Raw genomic sequence first — 12689 nt, 5'->3', positions numbered from 1 at the left:
AGAGCTATGATTTTAATCAACCCACACCAAGTGGTCTTGTCTGACCCATAACATACAGTGGTCTTGTCTGACCCATAACATACAGTGGCCTCAATATTGGGACACAAGTCAAAACAAGTTTTGCTGTGCACTCAAGGCATATGTAAATAATATTAAATTATGGATATGAGGCAAAAGTATAGAATGTCATCATTTATTTATTGCTGTTTCAACACGTTTTACAAAGAATAACAAACCATTTAGAGGTTCTCCCATCGTAACTATTTGGACATTTGGCTTATGTTTCTAGTTGATCATGTATTTCTTGTCAAATTTGACTTGAAACGTTCCCAATACTTATTGAGGACACTATTTGTTTGGTGTGAAGTACAGGTGACCTGACCTTACCAACCCCAACCACTCAGACTGGGACCTGTGGTTAGATCTCAATAGTTCAAACTGTAAGTTCTACTAACTGGAAATACACAAAGATAGATCGCAGAAGAGGGACATTACTGTTTATTGAAGCTGTTGTATAAGAGAATGGAAAACAATCTTTGGACATGGTTTTAATTAAGCACTTCAAGAGCCTTGTAGAATGAGAACACTGCACATCTGGTCCGGATTCATTCATTTCAACATGAAAACATTGTTTTTCGGAATGTTTTATGAGTATAATTCTAAAGTTTAAACATTGGAGTGTCTAGCAGTTTTAAGTGAATGTCACATTCACTTAAACGTTGCTGTTTTTCTTTGCGGCAACAATATGCAAATAAAAACAATTGCTTTCTGTCTTTATCCTTTACTCTTTCCACCTCATTGTATTCTCCCTCTCTCTTCCTTTCTCTCTCTCCACCCTCCCTCCCTCTCTCCAGGGTTCAGGGTTTCAGCCACGTCGCAGGTCGGCCATGACAGTTTGCGCAGCATTCCATCCCGAGGAGCCCATCACACCACCACCTATGAGAAACACAGACAGTTAGGTGACTGAGCCACAGACACAGTCAGGTGACTGAGCCACAGACACAGTCAGGTGACTGAGCCACAGACACAGTCAGGTGACTGAGCCACAGACACAGGCAGGTGACTGAGCCACAGACACAGTCAGGTGACTGAGCCACAGACAGTTGCAAGAGCAACAGACAGTTTGACAGTCACAATTTAATTAAAACAATGGATGCTTACTGTTTTACATAGTATGTACTGTGTATGTCTAACATAAGAAACAGTTCCAAAGCCATGACAACCTAATTTCCTTATCATATGTCTCAGAACCTATCCAAAGGTCAGCTAACCATAATCTTGGCATGCAGAGTGATAAACACATGGAGACACACACACACACACACTATTAGAAGTCCCAAAACCTGCATTACTAACCTGGGTGGGAGCCACTGCCACAAAGATACAGCCCTCTGATTGGTGAACGGTAGTCAGAGAAAGAGGGCAAAGGTCGTGCCAGGTACAGCTGGTCCAATGACATGGAGCCATGGAAAATATTCTGGAATGAAGAAAACACCAAGAGCCCCTTTAACATTTCACTCTTTTTCACTATCCAGAAATTATGTTCTCTGTCTCTGTCTCTTGTTCTGTATCTCTCTCTATCTGTCTTTATCTGTCTGTCAGCAGCTGTTTAATACCAGTGGTCCGGTCCAGTCCAGTCGGGTCTAGTCTAGTCCAAACCCAGGCTAACATGGTCTAGTCTAGTCCAAACCCAGTCTAACATGGTCTAGTCTCTTTTGTGTCTCCTAACTGCACAGTAGATACAGGGGGACACTCTGGGCTGTGGGCAGGGGCATCGTTAGACCCTTTTTACTGGGGCACGTGCCCCAGTATAAATCTGCTGTGCCCCAGTAAAATCAAAAGTTTGAGTTGAATTTACTTTAACAATTAACTTTATTAGTCAGTGCATTCATTTACATTTATAATCCCGGAAAAAATGTACGCAGTATCCCAATTAATGCTTGTAAAATCAAAGCAGAATCAAAGCAGAAAACACAAACCGATGCCCACAGAATTCCATGTCAGCGCGCTCTTCTGAGCTTGCCAAATAGCCACTGCAGCACAGAATTCCAGGTGTTGGACTCGGCACACAAGTCAGAATTGAGGTAGGCTAAGAAAACATTACAAAACTAAAGAAAGTTTCTAAATGATAGGCCTACCGAGGCCTATCATCTTATTTGGACTAAAACATAAAAACAATATAACATAAAGCTCAAAAACAGTATTTGCGCTCAAATTAATGCAAAAATAATGTGCACGCTCGCATTAACTATTGATGTCCCTGCCAAAGCTGATATCAAACCTGAACTGTTGTATAATGGGTTAAGCAAGGGGAGTTTCTATAGCCTAGTAGTGCATTGTGCGCAGCAAGCTTGAAAGAAAAAGGGATATGAATATGGGCCTCTGCCCCAGTAGAGCTTTATGTCTAACAACGCCCCTGGCTGTGGGTTCAGGCTGACACTGGGATGCAAACAACTTCCTGGTTCAGACAACAGCAGTCTGATTTTAGGTAAAGCAGCTTGTCAGACACACCCATAAATCCCTGTCCCTGGGACCCACCCCCCACCGCCTCCACCCGACTCACTTGCTCCCCTATGTGTTCTGGTTTGGTTTCCTCTGACTTATCCATCATGTCATCATCTCTCACTAACATAGTTGTATCCGCTATGTCATCTAACAGTTAAACATTCTATACTGAGGACAGGTTAAACAATTACTTGCGCACACACACACACACACACACTCACCCCTCCAGTGAGTCCAAAGATTCTCTCCAGGTCTGGCGGGGTTAGGATGTCTTTGCCCACGATGGAGCTTGTGAAACCAGGGGCGTACTGCTCCACCCAGCCAAACACTAGAGACACACAGACAGATAAAACAAACACACAAGAAACAAACAAATGAGCAAAAAAGTACTGGAAACTTCTACTAAGAGGACAGTCACCTTGTATAAGGGGTGGGGGAAAATCGATTCGCATTTGAATCGTGATTCAGTCTTCTAGCGATTCATATCAAATTTCTTTTTTTTATGACAATGAGTTTTGATGCCATGGGATTGAACACTTAACTGCCTATCACAGCAAACTGGAATCAAATGTAGGCATATATTAAATAGAAATTTGATTAAAAAAAATAAAAAATCGTGAATCGAAAAAATCGTGATGGATTTTTTACTGAATCGTGACCCAAGAATCGATTCGAATTGAATCGTGAGGTACCAAACGATTCCCACCCCTACCTTGTAATAATAATAGATTCTATACCCTGAGTGTGCATGTATAAAAACACCACAGATGAATGCAAGGCCTTTAAGAACTGCACTCAATCCTCCACTAATGTTTGTCATCCCCTGTAAGAGGGTTAGTAGTCCAGTCATTACGAAAAAAGGTAGGACAAATTGCAACAGAAGCAAACTCAACTGATTTTGTATCCTCAATATGTCCTGAATAAGGAAAAAAAAAACCTGAAGAATCCCATTAGGGGAAAGTTTCGAAAAAGACCCAAATATAGCCTATTCATAAGCCTATTCATTATTTTTCTCACGTGAATAGGGTAAAAATATTAACCTTTAAATATCACCATGAAAATGACTGAGTTGATTACTTACATCAAGACAAACAATACATGTATTACAAGTTTTTTTAAATTGTAAGTTAACATGGGCAAACGGTGCATAATCTAATTAGGTATGTGCTTATTTGCATAAATACCACAACAGATCTAAACGTTGGGTTAGCCAGGTGAAAAGGTCTTGTTGAATCTTGTTGACATATTACAGTAAAATACTTAATGTTAAGGTCTGAATGGAACCCATTTAGGCTACCCATGAGCATTAATACATTGAGGCAGGAAGAAGTACTTTAAACCATCTTTAATTAATTATTATTGCAGAGATGGGGTTTGGGGCTGGGTCGTTTCACCAATAATAGTCGTACCACAGCTCAACACACATCCAGATGTTCCCAATAAATTGTATTGATCACCAGGTATGTTTTATTAATGTAGGTTGAATAATCCATGTAGGAGAAACAAAAGGAAATCTTTCTTACCTGAGTGACAGCTTAGTGACAGTTGATTGACAGTTGAGTGGACCTTGAATGAATGACTGAATCTCTGCCCCTTATGGTGACATTTGTTTTCCTCTATAGTCTTTTACTGTAAGATGTCAACAAGATTCTATAAGACATTTTCACCTGGCTATATCCAATGTTTAGATATGTTGTGGTATTTATGCAAATTAGCACATACATTATAATGCACCGTTTGCCCATGTTATCAAACAATTTAAAAAATGTTTGTCTTAATGTAAGTAATCAACTCAGTAATTTTCACGTGATATCTAAAGGTTCAAATGTTTAGCCTATTCAAGGAAGAGAAAGAATGAATAGGCGTATGATTAGGCTATATTTGGGTCTTTTTCGAAACGTTCCCCTAATGGGATTCTTTTTTTCCATACAAAATCAGTTGAGTTTGCTTCTGTTGCTATTTTCCTAGGTTGACCCCCATTTTGGCTTAAAATGACTGGACTATAGGGTTAGAGAGGTCTAAACAGTCCTGTCTCCTGGGAGTCAAGTAAGGGATAATGCCCAACGAGGTGTATATTATCACCTGATAATGGACAATGCGGAGGCATGAACCGTCCGACGCGCAGGGGAGCGCAGCTTCCGCGGAATCCATTATCAGGTGATATTGTACACCTCGAACGGCATTATCCCGCTTATACCATGGTCACTTGCCAACTATTTTTTTTACAAACATTAATTTATGTTTTCATGTGTTTTGCAATAGAAATCTAACGTTTTTCAACGTTAGCCAACTCTGATATTTCTAGTCCACTCAGCTCATAGAACCAACACCGGCTTTCCTTTGGCTGAGCTATTAGCCCGAAAGCTAATGTTTTTCTAGCAAGATTCAAAGGCAATAACATTGTGATGATTATTAGCCCGACTCCCTAACCGCTCAGCCATCTGAACCCCTAGTAGATTGACTTGCGAGGTGAATAGCGAAGGGCATGTGAGATGAGCGGTTACGTGACACTGACACAGTACATTCAGAAAAGTCCAAATAGGTTAAAATAAATATTGAAATCACTCGTTGTAATGACATGTTAGCTTGTTAAAGTCTTTCAAAATTGTAAACGGAGGCTTTGACTGTTGTTATGGTTACAGACACTTTGTACAGGCTCATACTATGTAGACAGCGCAATAATTTTGAACGGTGAACAGACAGTGTTGCTGGAACTACTTAGTAGGTGTACATTATCACCTGATAACGGACACCCCTGCAGCCAATCAGAATCGAGTATTCACCCAGACCATGTTATAAACACAAATATCCTGGGAGTCCTCAGTGAGTCCTCTGTCTCTCTCCTGTGAGTCCTATGCTAGTCTCCTGTGAGTCTTCCTGGCCGTGTTCTGGTGCTGTGCCTCTCACCTGAGTCGGCGTAGGCCTCCCTGTCCTGGTCCGTCCAGTCCCGGCCCCCCTGCAGGTGGTAGGGGGTGAACTGGGTGAACAGTGACACCACATGGCAGCCAGAGGGCGCCAGAGTAGAATCCAGCACTGAGGGGATCGTCATCTCCAGCATGGGCCTGGAAGAACACAGAGAAAGAACCAGAGAGGGGGGAGAGAGAAAGAGGGATGATGACAGAGAGAGATACACAAGTTGTTAATATAGAGACAGTGAGTGAGTGAGTGAGTGAGTGAGTGAGTGTGTGTGTGTGAGTGTGTGTGTGTGTGCGTGCGTGTGTACCTGGACGAGGGTCGTCCATCCAGGCTATCCTTGTAAGCCGTCTCCAGCAACTCCACACTCTCACAGTTCAGATGTATGGAACACTGGTGGTGGGGGCCCGCCTTGCCATCAGGGGTGGGAGCGGCCAGGAAGTTAGGCAGCCTGTCCACCGCCACTGCACACACACACACACACACACACACACATGAGGTGAGTCTTACAAGCGTGGCTCATCACCGCTCCTGGTGAAGAGCCTCAGGGTGAGGCAGAGCTGGGAGCAGCTCCACCAGCGTACCGTTGATCTTGGTGACGGGGGATGTGTAGTCAATCTGGTCCACAGCTTTGAGAAACTCTGGGCTCAGGGACCCCTGGAGGGCAGACAGAACACACACACTCTGAAACACAGCAAACACACACTCTCCAGGTGTTTGTTACCTGAGGGGCCAGGTGTTTGTTACCTGAGGGGCCAGGTGTTTGTTACCTGAGGGGCCAGGTGTTTGTTACCTGAGGGGCCAGGTGTTTGTTACCTGAGGGGCCAGGTGTTTGTTACCTGAGGGGCCAGGTGTTTGTTACCTGAGGGGCCAGGTGTTTGTTACCTGAGGGGCCAGGTGTTTGTTACCTGAGGGGCCAGGTGTTTGTTACCTGAGGGGCCAGGTGTTTGTTACCTGAGGGGCCAGGTGTTTGTTACCTGAGGGGCCAGATGTTTGAAGGTGAGGTAGGGTGTGGCGTTGGACAGAACCACCTTGCTGTGGACCTCTGTGCCATCCTGCAGGACCACCCCCCTGGCAGAGCCATCCGCCCCAACCAGGACCTGCTGCACATTCTGTCACACACACACACACACACACAGAAACACACACACACGTACAGCAACACACTCATGTACAGCAACACACACGCACACACAGCAACACACACACACATGTACAGAAACACACACACGTTCAGAAACACACACACAAACAGCAACACAGAGAGAAACCAGCAATCTCACACACACACACACGAATAAAGCAAACAGAACACAAAGTGTTGCACATCAAGTATTCCTGAACAGGTGTGATCCACTTCCATCACACCTGAGCCAGGTTCAGCTCTCACCTGTTCAGTGAAGACATCTGCTCCCAGGGAGCGGGCAGAGCTGGCGATCGCCTTGGACACCCCACCCATGCCCCCCTCCACGTAGCCCCACGCCCCCTTCTCCTTCTCCAGCTCTCCCATCACATGGTGCAGCAACACATACCTGGGGGGCCGAGGGGGGAGGCACTGTACACGTGTCTACATGCAGGAGTTCTTATTGTGTGTGTGTGTGTGTGTGTTTGTGTGTGCCTCCGAGCATGTTTATGTGTGAGTATCTGTGAGCGTGTGTGCTTGCGAATGTGTGTGTGTGTACCTGTGAGTGAGTGTGTGTCTAGGTGTGTGTGTTCTTACCCACTGCCAGGGTTGCTGGGGCTGGTCATGGCTCCGATGACAGCATCTGTGGCCAGGGTGGCTCTGAGAGGTTCTGACTCAAACCAGCGATTCAGGATCTGACCCAGGAGACAGGAGAGGAGGAGCGGTTTACAGTAATACGCCATCTGTGACTCTCTGAGTCTCTGAGTTGTTTGTCAAACACACAAACCTTCATTATTGGCGCTGTTATAATCTCATAGAAGTCTGGAATATTGTTGCCCAATTTCATACCTGTCCAAACAAATAACAGTATGATCAAGAAGATTAAAAACTGAAAACTTCCACAGCAGAGCTAAAGGTTATTTCCATGCTCTGGTGGTCACAGGTAGGTCAGAACTATGAAGCCAGCCCTACCACACTTGACCATGGGAATCAGAGTCTTGAGGGCAACCAGCCTTTTGGTGAGTGACCCCCCCATGATCCCAGGGATGTCCACAGGGGGGGCGTCCAGGAGGGGGTGGATAGCCCCAGCCAGCTTCTCCAGGTGGGTCACAAACTCTGGGAAAGCCTGGGAGAGAGAGAGAGGAAGGGAGGAATTAAGAATATTGAGTAGTACAGTAGTAGATTAGGGAGAGAGAGACAGAGAGAGAGACAGAGAGAGAGAGAGAGAGAGAGAGAGAGAGAGAGAGAGAGAGAGAGAGAGAGAGAGACAGAGAGAGAGAGAGAGAGAGAGAGAGAGAGAGAGAGAGAGAGAGAGAGAGAGAATGAGACAGAGAGAATGAGACAGAGAGTGAGACAGAGAGTGAGACAGAGAGAGTGAGATCTAGTGTGTGTCCCGGCTCTGACTACACACGTCAGTTCGGCTTTGTGACTACCTCTACTTAAAGATCCTGTAAAGCAAATTCCATGATTTGCTTCTCAGTACATTATATACGTGTGAAATGAGTTCCTGAAAGCATGTGCAAAGCGCAAAAACTTTGTCGCACTGAAATGTGGAGTTAGACAGTTGAACAGTTTCTCTTCCGTTTTCAGCTTAGGTTTTGTATAGGCGGCACCTGTTTCACTCATTGAACAAATAAATTCAAATTCTATACCGTTTTGTTTGGCTTGACATAGCGTCCATTATCTGGGTCGTAGGTACTTCAGAGAGGCAGCGCTTCCAGTGAGGGGCGGAGCTTCAGCTCCCTCAGGCGACACGCCCCTCCAGTCTCAAGCAGAGAAGACTGCTGATTTTCTCACGATTTCAAAGCCTAATTTAACATACTTGTCAGTGTTTTTTTTGGATGGGTAGTTAATAACACATTCTTCTGTGGTGTGGTGAACTTAAAAGTGGGAGTCAGGTGGCTGAGCGGTGAGGGAATCGGGCTAGTAATCCGAAGGTTGCCAGTTCGATTCCCGGTCATGCCAACTGACGTTGTGTCCTTGGGCAAGACACTTCACCCTACTTGCCTCGGGGGAATGTCCCTGTACTTACTGTAAGTCGCTCTGGATAAGAGCGTCTGCTAAATGACTAAATGTAAAAGTCGTTTTCAATTCCACTTTACAGGATCTTTAATGCCAGTATAACAATGCCCCCCCATTCCATGTTCATAGCTTGTGTACTGAACTGCGAGCCGGGCTGAATAGAGACAGGGAGAGGATGTGAGCATCAGAGAGAGAGAGAGAGTTGGGACTGATGGAGGCTCGTACCTTGGCGTCCTTCTCTGAGAACTTGCTGATCTCCCTCTGGTTCATGGCCAGGTCTCCCCCAAGAAGCAGAGCCCTGGGGGGAGCTCCCCCCACCCCCTCCTCCAGCATTGGGGTGAAGGCATGGGGGTCCCTCATATACACCTTCAGCCCATGTTTCTACACACACAATTACACGTCAAGACATGTGTCATTCACCTACACCGGCATACATGAGAGGTTCTGAACCTTTAATTCATGTACCAATCCTCTCCCGGTTACACAGCTCTCCAGCTCAAAGCACAGAGAGACAGCATGCTACATGCTAGTCCAGCATAGCAGCACAGCATGCAGTGTGCTACATGCTAGCCCAGCCTAGCAGCACAGCATGCAGTGTGCTACATGCTAGTCCAGGCCAGCAGCACAGCATGCAGTGTACTACATGCTAGTCCAAGCTATCACTACATCATGCAGTGTGCTACATGCTAGTCTAGCCTAGCAGCACAGCATGCAGTGTGCTACATGCTAACCCAGCCTAAATCTACACCATGCAGTATGCTCCATGCTAGTCCAGCCTAGCAGCACAGCATACATAGTGCTACATGCTAGTCTAGCCTAGCAGCACAGCATACCGAGTGCTACATGCTAGCCCAGCCTAGCAGCACAGCATACAGAGAGTGCTACATGCTAGTCCAGACTAGCAGCACAGCATACAGAGTGCTACATGCTAGCCCAGCCAAGCAGCACAACATACAGAGTGCTACATGCTAGCTCAGCCTAGCAGCACAACATACAGAGTGCTACATGCTAGCCCAGCCCAGCCTGACAGCACAACATGCAGTGGCTTTACTGTGGCTTCACCGTGAGCTCCAGGTCTCTGTTTATGTGTGGCCTCAACAGACTGAGCAGGTAAGAACACCTGGAGAAGTGGTATCCTACAAACACACACACGTGCACACATCAAAATTGCAAAAGGTAAATCAATGACAGGTTTATGTCTGTTTATTGCAGTAATTTGTACATGGACAATTGGAGTATAGATGGTTTATAAAAGGCCTGAATAGAGATAGCATGACAATATTATATGAAAGCCCAGGCCAAGAGGCTGCCATGCCAGGACACTTCCCCAGGAAGAGTGCTCCTCACCTGGGATTATCTCCTCCGACACAGCTGCCCCTCCCAACACATGTCTACGCTCCAGAACTGCTGTCTTCAGCCCCCCCTTCTGCAGATAGGCTGCCTGGACACCCACACAAAATAAAACATTGAACCAGATGCACACACACACACACACACACACACTAACACCCAACAAATGCAAAACTCCATAGTGTACATGCACACAGATGAAGCAAAATACACGCAATGCCACAGGTACACCCACACACACAAACACATAGCAATACATTATAATTCACAAACTGCCTAAGACTTCAACACCCAGAGGGCAAGCTTAAGAGTGTTATGAAATCACTGAATATGAGGAGGGATGAAGAAGACTCACCGCTACCAATCCATTGTGTCCTGCAATGACAGTCCAATTAGTGAATGTTCAATGTACAGATTAAAATTTAAAACGAGGGTCACGTGATTGCTATAAATCAATTATAAAGCGAGGTTAATTATCTAAAATGTTAGCATGTACAGATTTTTTAATACTTTGCGATTGTGCAACTGTGCAACGATTCTTAAAAGCAAATGGTGATAACGGCATGAACGCGAGCGACTTCAAACTTTTATAGTTGAGTCCAAAGTGTGTATGCGACCATTTCGTGTCAAATTCATTGGCTATATCAAGATCAGGGTGCGGCAGAACAAGTCAAAAATGCTACATGTAGTCGTGAATGTTGTTTCCCCAAGAAAGAAAGCAGCGAAACGAAAGCAGCGAAAGCAGACAGTTCTGCGACACCGTTGCAGATTGGCTGACACATAGATCAGCTTTACCTCCACCGATGATGACAGCGTCGTACTGAGATTTGACGGCCGAATGGCTGCGTCTTGTAGTGTACCCAAGGGATGTCACTGCCTGTCGGGCCCGGCCTGTCCACCCCGCTACAGCCATGGCAATCTTGACGTAACTTTCGTCTGGTTACCTCCCCTTCTTTTACCCCACTCCACTCCGAGCCAGCCAACTTTGCAACCCAAATACCCCAGCCTGAATTTAGCACAACTCCGCACCCCCTCCCATAAACTACAATCCAACAAGAATCCTCCCACTCCGAGCCAGCCAACTTTGCAACCCAAATACCCCAACCTGAACTTCGCACAACTCCGCCCCCACCTTACATAAAGTTCAAGTCCAAGTTCTCCATGCAGGATTCCTAGAAGTCCCAAATGATTATTGCGGCCATTTTCCATCTTGAGTACCCAGTGGGATATTATGAATCTTTTATGTAGGAAAACCCACAGCAAAATAGACAGCAATCCTATACTGTTAAGGTAGTCAGTGTTCTGCAGGTTTTCATCATGAGATCCATGGTTTTACTGGATTTGTATAACCCTGCAAGAATATCACAAAATACTAGAGAGGGTACAATTTCTGGGGAAATTGTAGGGTGTGCTTGCTTGCGTCGGTTGCACAGGGGTCCGTTTTTTACAACTGATATTTCTGTATATTTTATATAAAAATGCATACTTATTATTTATAAAGATTACATAGATTTAAAATCATTTTTTTTGATGCTCATTTACAACTCAAAATACGAGTGAAGTGTAGAATGAAATAGATGTCTTCTCATTTCCCCTGCAAGAGGCAGCCTCATCTTTGAATGAAAACGAATACATTTGGCAGACCGGTGTAAAAATTTACCTAATCTCTATGACTTAAACGTCCTTTTAAGTTTTTCCCTTCTCGTGATATTTTCATGCATTTAGCCTACTCATTGCATTCATTCATTAATAAAGAATCCCCTTTGAAGATTATTCTACGACGTTACCGGCAGTAGAAGATGGAATCGCGATTCAAACAGTACTGTACCATCTGCTAACTGAAAATATGCCCCCCAAAACGTAAATAAGCTTGACATTTATTTAGTTGAAAATCGTAGTAGAACAGTACTAGACTACTGCTGTGTTCGTCTTGGTAGCGATTGCGTTGGTTGAATTCGATTTAACGTTCCGTTGTACGGTTTAGGCTGAAATTAATTATTTTCATGAACAGATTGACAACGTTTAGGCTGTGGCAATGAAGTTCAGGTTAGTAGTTAGATAGACTTTTGATTTAAGTAAGGGGCCCGCCGAACATTTTCTGTCGCCGTTTGACTTCCTAAACAGCTGTGTACTGTGTCTCGCGTAAACTACAGCGTTGCAGTGAGCTACACTGGTTTGAAACCACAGGTAATTCTAACAGGAATGCTTGGGGGGGGGGGGGGGGGGGGGCATGTTGACGTACTTTGCAGGACACATGTTAGACTGTCAAGAATAATTTAACAGCAGCATCTGACAAGGTGTATTCACATCTCTGAATGTATCTACATCAATGTCCTTAAAGATAAAAAAAATATATATTTTTGACCACTTTTAAAAGTACAAAAATGTATCTTTATTTAGAATAATTGTACTCGAACACAATCTCTATGAATTGCACTTTCTGTCTGCAACAGGTTAACACAGGACAGATGGATGAGGGTTCTTTTGTTGATCATGGAGCTTTTCATGCCAGCTGGAAGGATAAATGAAAGTTGTGCGTCTCTCTAATAATGATTGAGAATGAATATTGTTCTTCTATATGTAGCCAGGTGGGAAAATGTATATACTTATTAACGCCACCAAATGACACAGAATTTCGTTATAACCTGTGGGGCAAGGAACTGGGAAATAACTGGCGCAAAGCGCGAAGCCATGTTGACTGTCATTGAACACGCATTTGTCTGGTTTCTGTGTTAAAAGCTAAATATGTATATTTTATCGATTGTTGGCATAAAAT

At 44.5% G+C, this 12689-nt stretch overlaps 1 protein-coding gene and 1 long non-coding RNA gene across 3 annotated transcripts in view; one reads left to right on the top strand and one right to left on the bottom strand.

Annotated features, from left to right (window-relative positions):
* LOC134021879 (uncharacterized) overlaps positions 1 to 12689 on the top strand; it is a 317808-nt gene that overhangs the window by 122508 nt on the left and 182611 nt on the right. The window lies entirely within an intron of this gene.
* Positions 478 to 10987, bottom strand: pyroxd2 (pyridine nucleotide-disulphide oxidoreductase domain 2). Of its 2 annotated transcripts, XM_062462920.1 has the most exons (16): positions 10709 to 10987; positions 10269 to 10288; positions 9911 to 10004; positions 9626 to 9699; positions 8789 to 8944; positions 7514 to 7667; positions 7329 to 7390; positions 7139 to 7236; positions 6809 to 6950; positions 6396 to 6530; positions 6003 to 6075; positions 5729 to 5882; positions 5413 to 5567; positions 2727 to 2833; positions 1357 to 1477; positions 478 to 936 (listed from the first exon to the last, which is right to left on the bottom strand). In XM_062462920.1, the coding sequence occupies exons 1-16, from the start codon at positions 10824 to 10826 to the stop codon at positions 866 to 868; spliced, it is 1734 nt and encodes a 577-aa protein (XP_062318904.1). In that variant the 5' UTR covers positions 10827 to 10987; the 3' UTR covers positions 478 to 865. The 2 variants fall into 2 exon arrangements, with proteins under 2 accessions (XP_062318904.1, XP_062318905.1); XM_062462921.1 differs by lacking the exons at positions 9626 to 9699; positions 10709 to 10987 and having other exon boundaries at positions 10269 to 10681.

Source organism: Osmerus eperlanus, chromosome 6 (assembly GCF_963692335.1).
Source record: "Osmerus eperlanus chromosome 6, fOsmEpe2.1, whole genome shotgun sequence".
Lineage (NCBI taxonomy): Eukaryota > Metazoa > Chordata > Actinopteri > Osmeriformes > Osmeridae > Osmerus > Osmerus eperlanus.
Note: the sequence above shows the minus strand (reverse complement) of the source record. Positions and strands in the feature narration are given on the sequence as shown.